Source organism: Ustilago hordei, assembly GCF_900519145.1.
Source record: "Ustilago hordei strain Uho2 genome assembly, contig: UHO2_contig_14, whole genome shotgun sequence".
Lineage (NCBI taxonomy): Eukaryota > Fungi > Basidiomycota > Ustilaginomycetes > Ustilaginales > Ustilaginaceae > Ustilago > Ustilago hordei.
Window position 1 is genome coordinate 106,737 of NW_024545255.1, and position 16,892 is coordinate 123,628.

The 16,892-nt window shown below is 52.3% G+C and overlaps 5 protein-coding genes across 5 annotated transcripts; 1 reads left to right on the top strand and 4 right to left on the bottom strand.

Moving 5' to 3' along the window:
• Nucleotides 1–308: 308 nt before the first annotated feature.
• UHO2_05510 (uncharacterized protein) lies at nt 309–2,176 on the bottom strand (the record flags this gene model as incomplete). Its single annotated transcript, XM_041554681.1, has 2 exons — nt 309–374; nt 458–2,176. 2 exons carry the CDS (start codon nt 2,174–2,176, stop codon nt 309–311), a joined length of 1,785 nt encoding a protein of 594 aa, XP_041410615.1.
• Nucleotides 2,177–2,694: 518 nt separating this feature from the next.
• On the bottom strand, nt 2,695–5,088 carry UHO2_05511 (uncharacterized protein; the record flags this gene model as incomplete). Its single annotated transcript, XM_041554682.1, has 1 exon — nt 2,695–5,088. One exon carries the CDS (start codon nt 5,086–5,088, stop codon nt 2,695–2,697), a length of 2,394 nt encoding a protein of 797 aa, XP_041410616.1.
• Nucleotides 5,089–6,546: 1,458 nt separating this feature from the next.
• UHO2_05512 (uncharacterized protein) lies at nt 6,547–8,064 on the bottom strand (the record flags this gene model as incomplete). Its single annotated transcript, XM_041554683.1, has 1 exon — nt 6,547–8,064. The coding sequence occupies one exon, from the start codon at nt 8,062–8,064 to the stop codon at nt 6,547–6,549; it is 1,518 nt and encodes a 505-aa protein (XP_041410617.1).
• Nucleotides 8,065–12,956: 4,892 nt separating this feature from the next.
• On the bottom strand, nt 12,957–14,336 carry UHO2_05513 (uncharacterized protein; the record flags this gene model as incomplete). The annotated part of the gene is made up of 1 exon (XM_041554684.1): nt 12,957–14,336. The coding sequence occupies one exon, from the start codon at nt 14,334–14,336 to the stop codon at nt 12,957–12,959; it is 1,380 nt and encodes a 459-aa protein (XP_041410618.1).
• A 1,722-nt stretch (nt 14,337–16,058) lies between these two features.
• Nucleotides 16,059–16,682, top strand: UHO2_05514 (putative ISU1 - Iron-Sulfur cluster nifU-like protein; the record flags this gene model as incomplete). Its single annotated transcript, XM_041554685.1, has 1 exon — nt 16,059–16,682. One exon carries the CDS (start codon nt 16,059–16,061, stop codon nt 16,680–16,682), a length of 624 nt encoding a protein of 207 aa, XP_041410619.1.
• Nucleotides 16,683–16,892: the final 210 nt, after the last annotated feature.

Genomic DNA, 16,892 nt, shown 5'->3' on the forward strand with positions numbered 1-16,892 from the left:
GGTCTCATTTGACTCGTCGCCAACCCAGCTTCAGCAACGGCTTCACGCTCTCTTGCGCTCATCCGCCCTTACGGCGGTCCGGGAGCCTCTCGAGCCTGTGAGCACACTCACGCTCATCCCGCAATCTTAACCCCCCCCCTTTTATGCTCTCCTATTGTCTTTGTTATGGTATGAATTGATGGACCGGACCCTCGAATTCACGTAACTTGGCTTCTTCGTGCCGAATAGCCAGGTGTTGCCCTCAGCTTCACACATCCGTCTAATCTCACACTCCGAGACGTCTGCTGTTATCGAATGTTTGAGATTGATTAGAGATCATCGGTTCGCTGCGACCTTTGATGACTTAGCCGAATATTGATCGCCTCATTGATGATCTGTTCCAAGCAACGATGAGAGGAATGTTGTCAGTAAGCTTGCACGAAGTCCGGTCTAGACAATCTCGTGCTGCTGAACTTACCCGATCAATGTCCAAAGGTGGCAAACTGTCCAGCATGCTCCTCGTCTCTGATCTGTCCAGCTCCTCCAGCGAATCCTTGCAATTCGTCAAGATCGCTATACACACATACAGATGCAGATCCAAAAAGTCTGGCAGTGCAAAGTAGGTATCCCATAATCGCATCAGATCCTCTATCCTCAGCTCCCCCGCCAGCAGATGCTGCAACCAATTCGTTGCGAATCCGATGATATCCACTTCTTCCTCTTCAAAGTACGAATGCAGTTCTGGTAGCGTTGTCCTGAAAAGCGTCAAAAAGGCCGCAACTTGCCGTGGCAGCGGATTGCGTGCACTATGTCGCGCCATCAGCATCATCAGCTTCTCGAATGCAAAATACATGCCCGCTTCGACTCGGACACATTGCACGAATGGTGCACAGAGGTATACCAGTGCAGGATGGAACTCAGCTGCTGTGCCCGAACCACTGCCGTTGCTAGCGTTGACTTGGGGTTGCCATTCGTACTCGCGAGGCATACGCGATCGCACTGCTTCTTCCACGCTTGCAGTGCCACGGCTAGAGTTGGGGTTGAGTCCAAGAGCGCCTGGATTGATACCGTTGCTTGTTCCGCTCATCGACCCTGCTCGAGACTGTGACCGTGACCGTGAGGTTGTGCCGCTATTGTGCGTGTGATTGTGTCCTTGGCGTGACGAATCAGGATGGCTATTGCCGTCGAATCTCGAGCTTGCACAATCACTATCTTGGAACAGGCCAGTACCGCTGCTGCCTTCTCCCAGCTTGTTGGACCTGAAGGGGTCGTCTTCCCACTGTTCAACCTTGGTATCTCGGTGATGTTGCGCCCCACCTCTCGATCCCTCCGCTTGTCGACTTTCTCCAGTCTGGTTTGGATTCGATGCACTACTGGACGGATCTGAGATGTGACGTTGAGTGGCCGAACACAGATACTGATTTGCAAGTGCACCTTCACCACCTGCAAGAGCAGCGCGCCTTCTCTCTTTCTCGGCAGCAGCACACCTGTTCATGAACGCACAGATGATGTTCTCTACACTGCGTCCGAAGCGCTTCAGCTCGAGTGCGGCAGCTGCATCCGGATCGTCGGCATCCATCGCTGCAGAGACGCCGCTCTCACCGATAATCCCGCCAAGAGCATGGATCCTACCGTCATTGACTCTGTTCGGTCCTCTGTCTGAACCCATCAGCGTCGAAGTCGCCAATGCTGGCACGTTTGACCCAGACACTACCGAGTGCGGCCCTTCGCCGATCGACGAGCCCCTCATCAATACGCTCTTCTGCGAAGACGATGATGCATCCAAGCTATAGTCTCTTCCTAGCGCAAGTCCACCAGTCGAGCTAGATCCGAGCCCAGCAGCCGAGAATCCACCTGGTTTGCGCGAGAGCACGCTTCTCGAGCTGCGCATCAATGTTCGGCCTGGCGGTGATCGCGTGCCTAGACGCTTCTGATAGTATCGCTGACATTCGCTGCGGACACGTTTCTCGAGTGTGGGGTTGTGTTTGTCGAGCGCCTCGTAGGCTAGGTATTTGCTGCGCACCGAAGTCATCTCCTGACCCTTATCGTCACTGAGCACACCGAGGAGATAGAGCCAGACTTCGCCGCGCACTGATGGCTGCACTCCATGCCGAGCAAGGTCTCGCAGCTTTTGAAGGTCTACATGTTGTTCCGCGTTGAGTAGCTCGACGAATTCCTCAACCGTGGCCGAGCTCATCTCCGCAACCGAGCCTGGTGGCTATTGGCGATGAACGGACTGTCTTAAGTTGGGTGTAGAGTCGCACGAGCAAAGTTTCGTATCGCTGGCGGTCTGCAGCCTTATCGCGATGGCAGTCTGATCATGCTGGAACGGTGCCCGAGGTGTTGGGTCGAGGATGTCGTGGATGGTCGTACAGGTCAAGCTAGAGGCATGCTTGTGAAGAGTGAAGCAGACCCTTGATTTCTCAAAGTGGAGTTGTTACAGCCAAGCGCACGGTCATGCTCAACTCTCAGTTGAATTTCCACTGAGGCCTGGCAATCTCCGAGACCCGCGAAACTTAGCCTCACACTGCAAGCATGATCTGTGGTGAATGATATGCTATTCATTGCGGCTAGAAATACAAGAAGGGGCGCAAACATGGTATACGCTACAAAAGCTGTTTACAAATAGATATGTGGGAAGGCATCCGGGAAAAAGAAAGAGGTGGGTAGTTTGTAGGAAAAGCATTGAAGATTTTGGTAGCAAGATCTAAGCTGCTACTTCTGCTTTCTGGAGTTATCACCGTTCGGTGTGCCAGCGTTCCATGATGCCCACGATCGCCAGCCTCCTCCAAGCAAGGAAGAAGAAGACGCATCCGCAGCTTCGCTGTCCTGGTCAGCTTCGTTGGATGTGGAAGGTGTAGGTCGTGCCGGCGAGGGGGCAGATGAGACGGCCGCTGTCGAGGTGGATCGGCTAGCGCTAGGTCGAAGTGCAGAGAAGCTGGGCAGACCCAAGCCGAGCGAGACACGCTTGCTGCCACCATACCATGCGCTGCCTTCCTCCTCGCCACTTGTGCCGTTGTGACGAGCGATTTTGGCCGCCGACATCTCATTGAGCTTTTGGAGCGCACGCAGCGCTCCTCCACCACCAGCGCCTGAAGCTGAGGTCGATGCACCGGCTACTCCTGCTTCGGCGCTTCCGACAGAGTTAGGATTCCACGTCACACGTTCGGCACGCAGCTCAGCCAACTGAGATGAGAGCTGATTTGCTCGTTCTCGATCAGAGAGCGAGAGTGAGGCTCGAGGGCTGACCAGACTCGAGTACTGCATCGATCCACGACGGGCAAATCGTTCCTGCGAAGATGGAATGTCCGGGCTGTCTGTTGGCTTCCAAGGTGTGGCAAGTACACCGTGAATGACATGAATGCTGCCTGGAGTTGGAGGAGAAGTAGACGAGAAGGACTCCTGCATGGCGCTGTCAAAGTAAGACGAGTCGGATGGCGTCTCGGTTCGTGGCGATGTGGAAGCAGCAGCAGAAGGCATGCCGAGCAGAGCTGCTAGTGTCAACTCGGCGGTCGTCGGGGTGGCTCCGACATCGGCTGTAGCTTTCAAGCCCATACCTGCGCTGTAGCTTGGAAGACCGGAAATGCTTTGCATCTGCGTTGGCCTCGGCGTCGCGTTGGATAAAAGCGAAGAACGAGATGATGTCGAAGCTGTATCTTGTCGAAGCGCAGCCAGGAGGGAAGGTCGTATGGTGGTGGTCTTACTCGATCCTTTGGTGTCTGACACAGCAGTCTTTGCTGGCAAAGCCGAGACATCATCGTCAACTGTGGAAAGAGAAGCAGGACCGGCAACAATTGACGCTGCCGTGGAAACTGACTGACTCGGTGCAAAGCCGGATGTTGACGCTACTGAAGGACCCGCTAGCTTTGTCATGGGCTTCATGCCTCCTGAAGCACGGCTATCATAGCTGGTTGAACGCTTCTTCTGTAGTGTGGATGTGTGGCTGTCAGACGAGATGTTGGCAGCGCTTGTTGGCGTTGCTGTTGGCGCTGCAGCTCGATCGGACTGATCTTGGCTCGAATCGGCATTCGGTGTCGAATTCGTGTCGTCCCGCTCAGCCTGACCCTCCTCGGCAATACTGTCCTGTACTGAAGCAAAGTTCGATATGGAGAAAACGCGTCTAGTCGAGTCGGTTCTTCGGCGCTGTGATGAGGCAGCGGAGGAAGGCGAAGAGGTGGGCGTAGTAGGGGTTTGTAGCATGCGTTCGAGACGTTTGACGGCTGTCTTGCCGATCGTTGCATTTCGATCCAATGCTTGCACAATGCCGGCAGCTGCAGCGCTACGCACCTCGAGCTCAGCTGGATCGGCGAGGGTTGTCAATTGACTGGTAGAAGCACCACCAGAAGGAAGTCGAATTGTTGGAGCCGTCAATCTCTGAAGCTCTACAGTAGTCTTGGAGACAAATGCGGTCATGTCTGTGACGGCCTGAATCTGGCGATGCAGATGCGCTTCTCTTGCGTCGAGATGAGAATCCAGAGCAGCTTCCATAGCGTTAAGTTGGGCCAGCTTGGCTCGGGAGGAGAGGGTATCCAACACAAGGCGATTGGAGTTTTCGAGTGCTTCCATGGTGGCTGCCATAAGTCTGTCAATCCTACTTGCAATGTCATCATTCATGTCTTGGTCATCGCCACTGTTGTCCTGATCCGAATCAAGCCCATCAGTGATTGGGTCTTGGTTACGGTCGTGTTGAAGCGCTTGAGGTGGCTTTTGATGTGGCAGGTCCACAGAAGAAGGGCGATCATCATCATCATTATTGAGAGTAAGAGAGAGGTCGTTGATACTGGAAGTTAGGCTTTCCGAAGGTGTGAGACGGGTTGATCCAGGGTCTTCGAGGTGATCAACGAAGGTAAGGTCGCTGATACGGCTCTTGCGTCGATGAGCAAAGGCATCAACATAGGTAGAGGTTGTGGATTCAGCGCGGCTGCGGACTGTGTCATTTGGACCGGCTGTCAAAGTGTGAGTAGACCATCGTATCGGACTTTCCTGCAGAGAGGCAGCTCGATCTGTCGGCCTTGTTACCGGAGCAGCTGATTTGAGAGTCGCTTGCTGCATCCATTTCGGCGGAAGTCGCGACCGTGACTGGCCTGTAGATGCTATGGCGGGTGCCATTGACGCTGAAGCTTTGGCTCTACCTCCCATAAGCAGACAGGTCGAGTCGCTATGAATTATGGATGGCTAATGTTATGAGTCGGCATTCATCATTTTTGCTAAGCTGTTGTCGTGAATATCGTGAGTTTGGCTACCTAGCGGCGGGTGATGTGATACGTGACTGGGCACAACAAGGCTGAAAGTGTCGGATGTGCTGGTTCGTGGATATGAAACGGATCGTAGCAAAACGATATTGTATGGTTGTGAAGGAAGGATGCAAAAAGGGATGCAAAAAGGGATGTAGAGCAGCAGCAGAACCAGCAATGAAGCATTCCCGATGTTTGGCACATGGGCTGCAGCAGCAAACAGCAATCAAATACAGACCCTGACTGCTGCTGCCAAAAAAATTTACTGCCTAATTTCAGACACAACGACACACAGCCGCAGGTAACGCTGCTGGAAAATCCCCCTTTCCCTGAGACCAAAGCTTGAGACAAAAGTGGAGGACTGAGCCAGTAGAGCAGTCAAGTCGTGTTGATCAGCTTCGTTTTTTTTTTGTTTCTTTTTTTTTTTTTTTTTGTTTTTTTTGTTTTGTTTTGGTGGTTGAAATTCTTGTTTCAGCAAGTTTTGGCGTTCGAAAATCGACAAAACAGCCCCTAAACGTTGAAACAAGAGTGACACTTGGCGACAGAGATCGGGAGATATCAGTCTAAGTACGGTGTTCGAGCTAAAGAGCAAAACACTATACTAATTGACATGCAAAAAGAATGTGGCGGGAGCCTCGAGCTCCCTGCTTGATTTATATACAAACGTGTGGCACATGCCCAACTGTGGGCGCAGCCTACCTAATGACAATATATAACAACGAGTGGGACATGGTTGTATCCGATCTCTATCTTGTATCGGCTTAGCCCGATCCCCGATTAGTATTAGTCTCACCTGATCCCTCACAGATCTGTCATGCCCGATACCCGATCAGATCTATCTTGTCTGATCGCCGACCGAAACCTGCTCTCGATCCCTCACAGATCTGACTTACGTCATCCTTGAGAGCGGACTGGATCGCAATCTCCAACACTAAATGGTGAGAATTCTGGCAATGCGGGAAGCCGATCGCACGCCCGATCTCTCTTGACTCAGCCTTCCTGGCTCATCTGAACTGACGACCAACGAACGCCTCAGGCCCAGTCTTGGCAACACCACCATACCACATCAAGTGTATCGTCAGACTTGATTTTTTGACAACATCGTATGACATTGCAAAGAGAAAACCCCAGAGAGAACCATATCCATGGCGAGAAAAATTACATGTATGCACAATCAGCCTTTCATCCCAAAAAAAAAAAAAAAAAAAAAAAAAGAAAAAAAAAGCAGAATGGCGAGCATCAGATCGGCAAAAGTTCATAAGAACAGACAACCTGGTATAAAAGAGCATTACGGACGAACGAATTGACAGACGACGGCGAGCGACGATTCACTTTAGATGGTGTAGGTGAAACCGGGACGGTCATCAACAACCTTGCGGCCAGCACGGATCTTCTTGTTGGCAGCGTAGAAGTAGACGGTGAAGCCAATACCGCAAAGGATGTTGAAGGCCTGGCAAGCAAGGGTGGCGTAGAGACCCTTGCGGTACAAGGGAGCATCCTCCTCGTTGTAGGCGAGCGAAGCAAAGATACCACCGATACCACCGAACATGATGACGATGACCGAGGTGAACGACTTCTTACTCTGACCGGCAACGTTGTTCTGCGAGAAGTTGAGGACGAAGGGGATGTTTGAGTTGGAACCCCAGACACCGAGGAAACAGCCGGCGAGCTGGACGTTGCGCTCCTTGACGGCGAATAGCATGCCGAGACCAACGATGGTCAAGATGCACTGAGCAATGAGGAGGGGCATTCGGATGTAGTATCGGTCAGCAACAACGGCAGTGGCAAAGGCACCAACCATGGCGACGACGTAAGGAGCAGCACCGAGCAAGAAAGAGTCGCGGATGGAGTAGCCCAATCCACGGAGAATGACGGGCAAGAAGTAGGCAAACGCGTAGGTAGGCATGGTGGTGCACATGAACATGAGTCCGTAGAGCCACACCTTGATGTCCATCGCGTACTTGCCGGCCTTGGCCCAGGTAAGGGCGTCGGGCTTGGCATCGGCACGGTCACGTTGGATACGGGTGAGGATCATGTCGCGCTCGGCGATGGTGAGGAAACCCTTCTCGACAGCCTTGTCGGGGAAGTCGAGGACGGCCCAGTAAGCAATTACAGCGAGGACGACGGTAAGCAAACCCTCGATGATGAAGATCCATCGCCATCCGTGGAATGTGCGGTCAGAAACTTTGATGAGCGACATAGCATAAGCGATAATGTTGGAGAAACCAGAAACGCCGACTGAGATAAGGTAGAAAGCAGACATGCGCACCTGCGACTCCCTACGCACGTACCAAGTCGAGATGAGCCAAACGGCCGAGGGAAAGAACCCGGCCTCGAAGGCACCAATGAGCGCACGGGTGACCGTGAGTGTCTGCCATGACTTGACGAAACCCTGACCGAGCATGACGATACCCCAGCAGAAGGCGATGAAAGAAAGCTGCTTGGCAGCTCCGATCTTGCGCAGAAGCAAGTTCGAGGGCATCTCGAACAGGATGTAGGGGACGAAGAACATGAGGAGGGGAACACTGTAGTTGGTACCAGCAGTGAGCTTGAGATCAACACCTGCACCAGCGATACGAGCGGCCGAAAGGTTGGTTCGGTCAATCAAAGCAATCGAGTAGATCGCACCCAGGATGGGGAGCAGGCGTCGGTCGATCTTTTTTCGGACACGCTTGACCTCAGCGATATCGAAGCCAGAGTTAATGTCCTCCGTAATCTGGTTGGCCTCGGCATCGTGGGAGACTTGAGTATCCTTGGTGAGGGTGTTGGGCTGGATGGGGTAGCCGATGGCCTCCTTCTCATCCGAGTGAAGCGAGCCCGAGTGGTCACGCTCTTGGGTTGGGACCGACATCTTGGACGTTATTGGTCTCTGGGGGAGAAAAGTGACGAAGAGGAAGGGGGAGGAGGTCGCGGTGATCGAACAAGATTTGGTCTAGACTGAGCAAAGGTGGAGGGTCTTGAATAAGTCGGCTTCTCTGGTGAACAGACCAATGAGGGAGGATGGGGGGAAGTTGATGGAAGGATAGGGAACGGAAAGATACGACGTCTTTATATGTCCCAGGCCAAGAATAGGGCGTATGCAGGGACGAGCGACCCATCAGGACACCAACAGTAACAACTGGTCAACGCCAAGCATTCCCTGAGGTTCAGTGACACAACCGCCCGCGGGATGCACCTCGACGAAGCAGGACGAGCTCACACACAGTCAATGCTTGATCAGCTTGAACAGGCTGCTCTGTGCGGGGTGCACGACCTGGTAGCTGCTCCGACAAGGCTTACGCGTGCTCATACGATCGACCCACCACTGTCCAGAGCCGCGACGGTTGAGGTATCGAGTCTTGTTGCTTTCGAACCCCACATCTTCAGGCACCAGTGTACCGGCGCAAGCGGATTAGAGGCAAATCAGCAGTCGAATGTGGCCGGGAACGACGTGCATGATCTGTCGCGACGTCGCAAGTTGAACAGCAACAGCACGGCGAATGCAGGAACTGAGAGGCCAATCAATCTTGATGTTAGAAAAGCAGAGATAGCTTTAATGATTGACCTTCAAGACCAACACAGGCACACACAAAGAGGGGAAGAGTGGAGAGCCATATGTGACGGGGAAGCTTGGCAAAATTTGTCCTTTGACGGCAAATCGAATCTGGTTGGGCCGGTGCTTCTCACCTTGCAAACGAGCTGAGTGTTGTTCTTGTGGATTGGTCCAGATCCGGCAAGACCTTGGTTCACTACCGAGAGGGATACAGTACCCTTTCCTCGTTAAGGCTCAATAGCCAGGACAGGCAAAGCAATGAGCGAGGTCATGTGAGATGAAGAGCCTTGTTGTTGCTCCCCTGCGCCGACCAAGACAATGGTGGATCACATCGCAAGGAAGAGAACAGCCCTCGCACAAACTCTCGTACACCGTATGCACTGGCAAACTCCAGCGGGAGTGTCGAGGCAAACAAAGAAACTGCGGGTCTCGACCTCGAATGTGAACCCACAACAGACAGGCGCAAGATGAGTGTTGGATACCACAAGTTCGCTGTCGTGGCGCAACCTTGAAGTTTGATACTTTGGTAGCTGTACCTTTGCTCGAAAGCTGACCTTGTCATTGCCAAGAAATTTGTTGCAGAGACGTGGGGAAACCTCAGGCAGAGTGCTGAAGCGCTGCATGGCATCGCAATTCACTTATCTCGGTTTACCCCACTCATTCTCTCGCGTGGCAATTTTCCGAGCCCGAACGGAAATCGTGGTTACTCCGTTCGTTCAGGCACCAACCCAGTCGCCGCCTTTCGAACAATGCCAAGAGCTCTTGCTCTTGTTACACAAATCCACAAAGCAGAAGCGAGACTGCGCGTTCAACGATCACACAGACACAGCCCTAGCTCAAGATTCGAAAACGGCAACTCACTCAGTCCCTCGGAATTGTGTTTCGGCTCTGACGTGCGCACATACACCCATCCTTGAAGTCCAACAAGTGGGCTCAAGTAGGTCGATTGTCGAACACATTTCCCAAATACCCCGCAAAACTTTGCAGCTCCCGTTCAGGGCAGGCAAACATCTCTTCATGAGAAGGTTCTTCCTGTCACCAAAGAACGATCGGGCTCGAAGCTCTGTTTAAGCACCGCTTCTGACTCTGCTCCGATGTTCGAGCAGTGTCGTGTAGCGCTGTTTGAAGTCGTCAATCGATTCTTGATCGACACAACATGTTTGCGAAAAGGTTCCGTCCGGTCTCGAAAGAGAACAGCGGCGAGGCGGTCTTGACTCAGCCCGTCTGGACCAAGTGAAGCTGCGTTGTCTCTGTTACGATTCTGGCAACCCACATGTCGGGCAGGGAGGCAAAAGGGCATCTTGCTCTGGGCAGAAGCGTTGCTTCGAGGTGGAGTGTGGCACTGCAAGTGCTCGATCGGGTCTACGAAAAGGTGATACACTTGAGTGACAAGGCGAGTAGCCCCTCTTGGTCTTGTCGTCGTTAAGATGGAGGTAAAGTGGTACAGTGCGGGGTAAGCACTTTGGCGAGTCACCGAGGACAGCGCTTGTCTGACCCTGGACTGCTTTATCCGAGGGCATGCCCACTCTCGGGTTCATGTAGACCTCTTCCTCCTCTTCTCTGCTCAGCTTGTCGCTCCCAACAAAGCCACTTGCAACTCAATATCACAATGCACAAGCTGCCAGGAATGAAACCACAAACTTCAACTCAAACTCGTGTACAGTGCACGTTATACGCATTTCGGATCGAGTACGTGGCTACAGTATCGAGCAGGCCTCAGGTGGATATGGGTTGGCGACAAAGCGAGGGCTCTTAAGCGGAAGGCCAGCGCTGATTGATCTCTACACTCTCATTGGTCGACTGGTCCGGTGTTGATGTCCAGACCTTATAGACCTACCCCGCAAGTTTTATGCCAAGGCTGCCAAACTTGCAAACATGCCTTTGAATACGTCGACCTGCACAAATGCCCCACGCCTTGGACTTGACGGGTTGGCCTTGCCGCGCCGGACTCGCAAATCAGCTCATCTCGACTCTTCTTGACCTCCCATATGGTACTCTGTATCACTCATAGCAGTCGTCAGGCAGTCAGAGTGCGATCAAGCACGATGATCAACTCATGTTTCGCCAAGACGTGTTCAAGTACGAGCTTGGCCCCGGAATAACTCTTCACCCGCCATCGCCAAGTCTTCGCAATCCACCTCTGATCACTCCCTTTCTCAGCTTATACTGATGCATCCATGACCTAGCATTTGTGTTCGATGATCTCAATCAGGCACAGTAAGTGCGGTCGTGCGGGGCAGGATGGCGGGGATGAGGGTGAAACTTTCGAGGTCCGATATGATTAGCGTCGGGCGGAGCAAGGTGCTCTATTCTTTTCTTTTTTCTTTTTTTTCTTTTTTTTTTTTTTTTTTTTTTTTTTTTTTTCTTTTTTTCCTCCTGATTTGTTGGCTCTCCGCACCTTGCACATCTCCGACCGAAGCTGCTCAGTCGCTCAGCTTTCCTTCAAGTCAACGCTCCCTTGTGCTTGCATCTCTCGCTTACGTTGGACGTAATCCTTGGCTGTTTTTACGCTGTTCGATTCCCATGCTTCCATGAATTGCATCTGAGCTTGGTTTGCATGGTTGGGTTTGGCCGGTGCGACACTGCCCGCTTGAGCCCTCGGCTTCTTCTATGGGCCGGCCGCGCTAACCGGTAGCCGAGCGTTGAGCTTCTCTCGCTCCCGCTCCCTGCCAACTGCTGACAGGATGGCTGGACCACGAGTAACGGTAAGGCTGAGGTGAGTTCGAGATCGAGATCGACTCTGCCGAGATATCTGTAGACGCCTAACACCGGTCATCTCGCAGACCGATAATGCACTGTTCGAGATCAGATCCGCACTTTTCCGATAGCGTGCCAGCTATTCGAGAATGTTACTTACCCGGATCCTGACACCTTCTCACCTGGTTGACTGCCTGAAGCACGTGTGGAGCCCCACATTCAGGTAGCGTGGAGATTGATCCTGCAAAATTGGCGGCATCACTTCATGCACGGTTCCCAACAACAAGACCGGTATCACACTGATTGATGAGATGGGATGAGATGAGATGAGACAATTGGATTGCGTTATAAGCATGTGTTCACAAACAGAGAGCTTCAGGGTTTCACCTCCTTAGTGACCAAATGGGAGCGCAAAGAGACAGTACCAAGTCTTTGCTGCATCTCCGGAGTATGTACTTGCTGTGTAAACCCAACCTTCCCATGGCAGATTGATGAGCTTGAAGGATTGCCCTTCTGCAACGAGTATCTTTGACGTTTCTGTCATCCGACAAAGTTACGCTTCAAAACCAACGACCGGTCATGGTCGAGCTGCCATAGTTGTTTGAGGCCCGCGAGTATGTGATTGATGGTGATCGTAACCCACATAGATCATAGTCCTCTTAGCGAATCTCGTGTAGCCACTATGAGTCGATCTCGCTCCATGGTTCAAGCGGCTCGCCATCCTCGTCCTCCCCGCCCCCCTCGCCCTCTGCCCGATCCTCTGTTGTTTCGAAAATCTTGCTGTCGAGTTTCGACATGTTCATCGCGCTGCACTCACTATAAGGCTTCGTGCTGGAGTGCCATGCGGAACATGTCGACAAAGTCTTTTGGCGGGTACACCATCATCAAAGCGGACAAGGTTTGGTGCTCTTGTGACCGATGCTGTCGAAAGGTAGACATGAGATGCTGTGCTGGGTAGAGCGTCAAGATCTTTTGCTATATCCCTCGATAGTGGTGTTGGTAAGCTGCGATATCAAGTCATAGGCCAAGCTTTCTTTGTCGTCAATCTCAAAGCGTCGTCTAAGAGTCGCTGAGTCGCCCGCTGCTAAAGACTCTGGCCAGAAGAAGGCAGAGTGAGAAGAGAGATAAGCAGCATCACGGCTCTTCCGTTTGAACAAGGAGTGAGAGACGATAGGGCGAGAAGCTGAGCGCTCGGACCTCCTGCGACCTCAGGAGTTAAACCTTATCTGGCAGGCAGCCATTCGGAAGGGCCGACAGTGGCTGGCTTCTTCATCAGAAATTATTCCACTCAGATCATGGTTCAAAGAAGCTTAAAGTCCAGACGCTCAACTCTGACAATGAGTGCGCATCCCAGAGTGAGATGGTCACTATGCGTATATCGTTAAATTACATGACAAAGGGTAGACTGATATGTCTAATGCGAGCAGAACAAAGGGAAGAGTATGCAGTGAAGGAGAGGCTCCTCATGAAATGGCCCAGCTGGCATCACAAATTCATTCTGAAGGATTGTGCGTTCAGAGCAGCATCAATGTGCCGCTCGCAAGCAAACATGCGACCAGAAGAGTTGCTGCTTGCGCAGGAAGCATGAGAGTAATGGATGCAGCAGATGTAGGAGGAGATCCCGTGCTGGATCCGTTGGTAGAATGATTGATGCTCGAAACATTTCTCCAGCCTTGAGGCCTCCATCCCAATTGCACGTTGGCCGAGTCGTCGAACAATGCCGACGTGCCCTCCATGCTCGTGTAGACCTCTTCTGCGCTGTGATCGGCGTCGTACACCACCGTGAGTCGATGGTTGAGCGACCCTTTTGTCAAGTTGCTCCACGAAACCATCCCAGGGAGCGCACCGGGGAAGCCAGTGAGATCCTGATTGGTGCCAGCGAGAGTGTTGATGTAACGCCACCAGCTGAGATTGCGATCTCGACGTGTTGCGCCCCCCTGGAGCTTAGCCATGCAAGTGTTGTCACCATCCCCGTCGGTGTCTTGATATCCAACAACCCATCGAACGTCTCGCGAAGCGAGTCGAGCAAAGTACTCCTGTGGTGTCAAGGGACCTGCAGCTGTGGTGCCGTTGAAGCAATCAAACCCATACCTCCATCTGTTGAACAACGGGCAGCTTGCCTTGTTCGCAACGGAGGCATCCTGCAGGGGGCGATCCAAGGTGAAGTATGGATTGGAAGATGGATCACCAACAACGTAGCGCAACTGAATCTTGCTTCCGCTTGGCAAACCAGCGCCAACTACTGCGTACCTCGAGATTAGTTGTCCTCCTCCACCATGCCCGATAAACGTGATCTGCTTCATTTTGGGATATCTTGACGTGGTGCTGAACTCGGTCAGCAAGGCATCAAGCGCATCAAGGCTTGTTACGTTGGTTCCAGCTGGACGGACCGCGGCCTCGCCCGCTTGCCAAACATTCGTGTCGGCGAAAGCAAGTTGTTTTGAGGTGTATTGACCCGAGTTGAGGCGTGCCGAGTAAAACTGAGGAGCGGTGACGATGGATGTGGCTACTGCGCCTGCATGCTTGTTGGTAGCAGCTTCTTGGAGGACTTTGTTCATGATGGTCCAGTAATCATCGCCATTGCGTAGTTTGCCGTGCATCATTATGTAGGCGTTGGTGGCAGTCGCGTTGTTCGGGTTCGCTGTCCAGTAGGTTGCAAGCGAAGCTGAGGAGGTAATGGGAAGGGAGACGAGCGAGGCACCATTTGGGACATTAGGTCTACCATGATTTTCGCCCTCATTGTTTTGCGGGTCTTGGTTTGTAAAAGCATCTCGTTGCTGCCATGCTGATAATGATGGGGACCTGACGGGAATGGACCTGGCTTGAAGGTCACATGTCAAGAGCTGCAGCGCCAAAAGGGTCAGCCACAGCGTGTTGGAGAAGATAGCAAACATGCTTGGTCGATGAATATCAGAGTCGATCCAGGCAGGGTCCTTGTACTGATTCAAGCTAGATGGGGCAAGATTGATCTTCCGAAGCCACTCGGTCTAGGACGAGCGGTGTATAAAGGTGAGCTGGTCTACTGTTTTGATCGTCCGTATCGAGAAGCAGCTCTTGTGATGATCATCGGAGCTGCGGGGCTCGGAGCGAATGAGATAGGGAAGCGAATCCTGGAGTGTGCCTGAGAGGAATCGTGGTGCCATTACGGCCGGGGTGCCGGAAGATGAACCATGTATGGGGGGATGGGAAGAGCGCTCAAGGTATAGATCAGAGTAAAGGAAGGATCAAAGAGAAAAGAAGAAGGATGCTAGATGGAGGTAACGTGTGATTTGCGGCAAGTGTGAGGACGGTCATCATGAGCAGTGATTCTCTAACTCAAAGTGTGGACTGTATGCATAGATTACTGTTCACATGCTCTCAAGCGGCGCGGCGAGAGGCTGGAGAGAGAGTAGACGGCATCCAAGGGTTGCAGTGAAAAGACAAGGCATGCTTGAACACCGAGAAGTGCCGCATCTTGGGCAAGGGCCAAGGAGGAGACAGCGACACTGGCATCTTAGGTGAGCCGGAGTCTCGTCGATCCTCGACAACATCTTCTCGGGGTCTAGCTTGGCAAGAGACTTTGCTGCTGTAGCAAAAGCGATGTTCAGAGGGTGAACAAGCGGAACGGAAAAGAAAGAAACAAGGAAGAAGTGACCGAGAAGATGCAAAACAAGAGTTGGGGCCGATTGTCTTGTCACTTCGGCAGGTGATGTCGGAGCTTGAAAGCTTTCCCAAACCACCGACCTCACTGCCCTTACGCCCCAAACTGCCATGAAATTCGCTTGCTTGCCAAGACGCATGCTGTACCGAATGATTTGATCATACAGGGGTACAGTATCATGGTTTAAGTATCATGGTTTAAGTATCATGGTTTAGGTTTTGATGCTGCAGATGAAGACAATCGTTGCGCACCCTTGTTTCTATCAAACCCAAGGCGAATCAGTCTTGAGACGTGGTAACAGCGCAGCTTGAGTTTCACAACTCCTGTTTTGGCCTGTTTTTTTTTTTTTGCTGCAGGTCGGGTGCATCAAAAGCTCTTACCCGGCCCGCGCTCCATCAGACAGCTCTTTTCACCTGTCCACGTTCCCGATCCTGTTCCCGATATCAACACGATGCCCGATATCGTACGAGAGATCGATCTAGCGTCTTACAATTGACGGTGGAGGTGACAGATTAGTCATTTAAGCCAAATTATTTTGAATGGGACTCACTCACTTTGCGAAAGCGTGTCTTGTCATTTCATTCAATCTGTTCTTGGCGGGCTTTCACGGACTGAGTCTGCGCAAGAATTTAGTATGGCAGGAGACGACTTCAAATTCCACTGCGCGCCTAATCAGATCAAGTCAAATGCCGTTGTGGCGCGCGGTCAAGCGTGGGTTGAAAAGGAAAGGATTGGAAAAATCCCGCTCTCTTGACTGACTGCTGCTGAGGCCAAGGTGGTAGGAATTGCTCAGCAAGTTTCACACCATTCGATAATCGGCTTTCCACCCGATTCCAAAGCCAAGTGTCGTTCTTAGTCTTATCGCATCATCGCTACGACCTTCGTGCCTGACAACCATCCCCATCCACCATATCCTTCTTTTTTCTTTCTTTTTTTTTTTTTATACCGATACACATTCACACAGACGACAACCATCATGCTTCGAAACGCTCTCGCCCCCGTCGCAAGGCAAGCTGTTGCCTCGTCCTCGCGCACTGCCGCTTTCTCCACTGTTGCACGACCAGCAGCCGTTGCAATTGCACGCACCGCTTCTAGCAACGTCTTTGGCACACCCGTCCAGCGACGAGGCTACCACGAAAAGGTCATCGACCACTATGAGAACCCACGCAACGTCGGCTCCTTCCTCAAGACTGACAAGGATGTCGGTATCGGTCTCGTCGGTGCTCCTGCTTGTGGAGATGTCATGAAGCTCTCGATCAAGGTCAACGAGGACGGCATCATCGAGGATGTTCGCTTCAAGACTTTCGGTTGTGGTTCTGCCATCGCTTCTTCTTCGTACATGACCGAGCGTGTCAAGGGCATGTCACTCGAAGAGGCCGGCAAGATCAAGAACACTGAGATTGCACAGGAGCTTTGCTTGCCACCTGTCAAGCTTCATTGCTCCATGTTGGCAGAAGACGCCATCAAGTCGGCCATCAAGAACTACAAGTCCAAGCGTGACGCCACCGGCAACAAGAAGCAGGGACACATCGAAGTGACTCAGGATGTTGCTACCGGAAACACCACTGCCACCGCTCACGTTGGCTCGGGTACTGTCTAGGTAGCACCAATCATTGCCATCTTCCATTTTCCATTCGCACCCGCTTCGCGCCCGCCTCGCACCCGCTTCGCAAACTCCCTGCTTGATTTCGGGCTAGCCAACCATCAAAATCAGAAAATGCCTTTGTATCGTGTACGGATCTTGTGACCGCATCTGCCCTCGGGCTCCTTACGACTCGACAACTTGATTGTCCTGGCTCACAGACTTCGT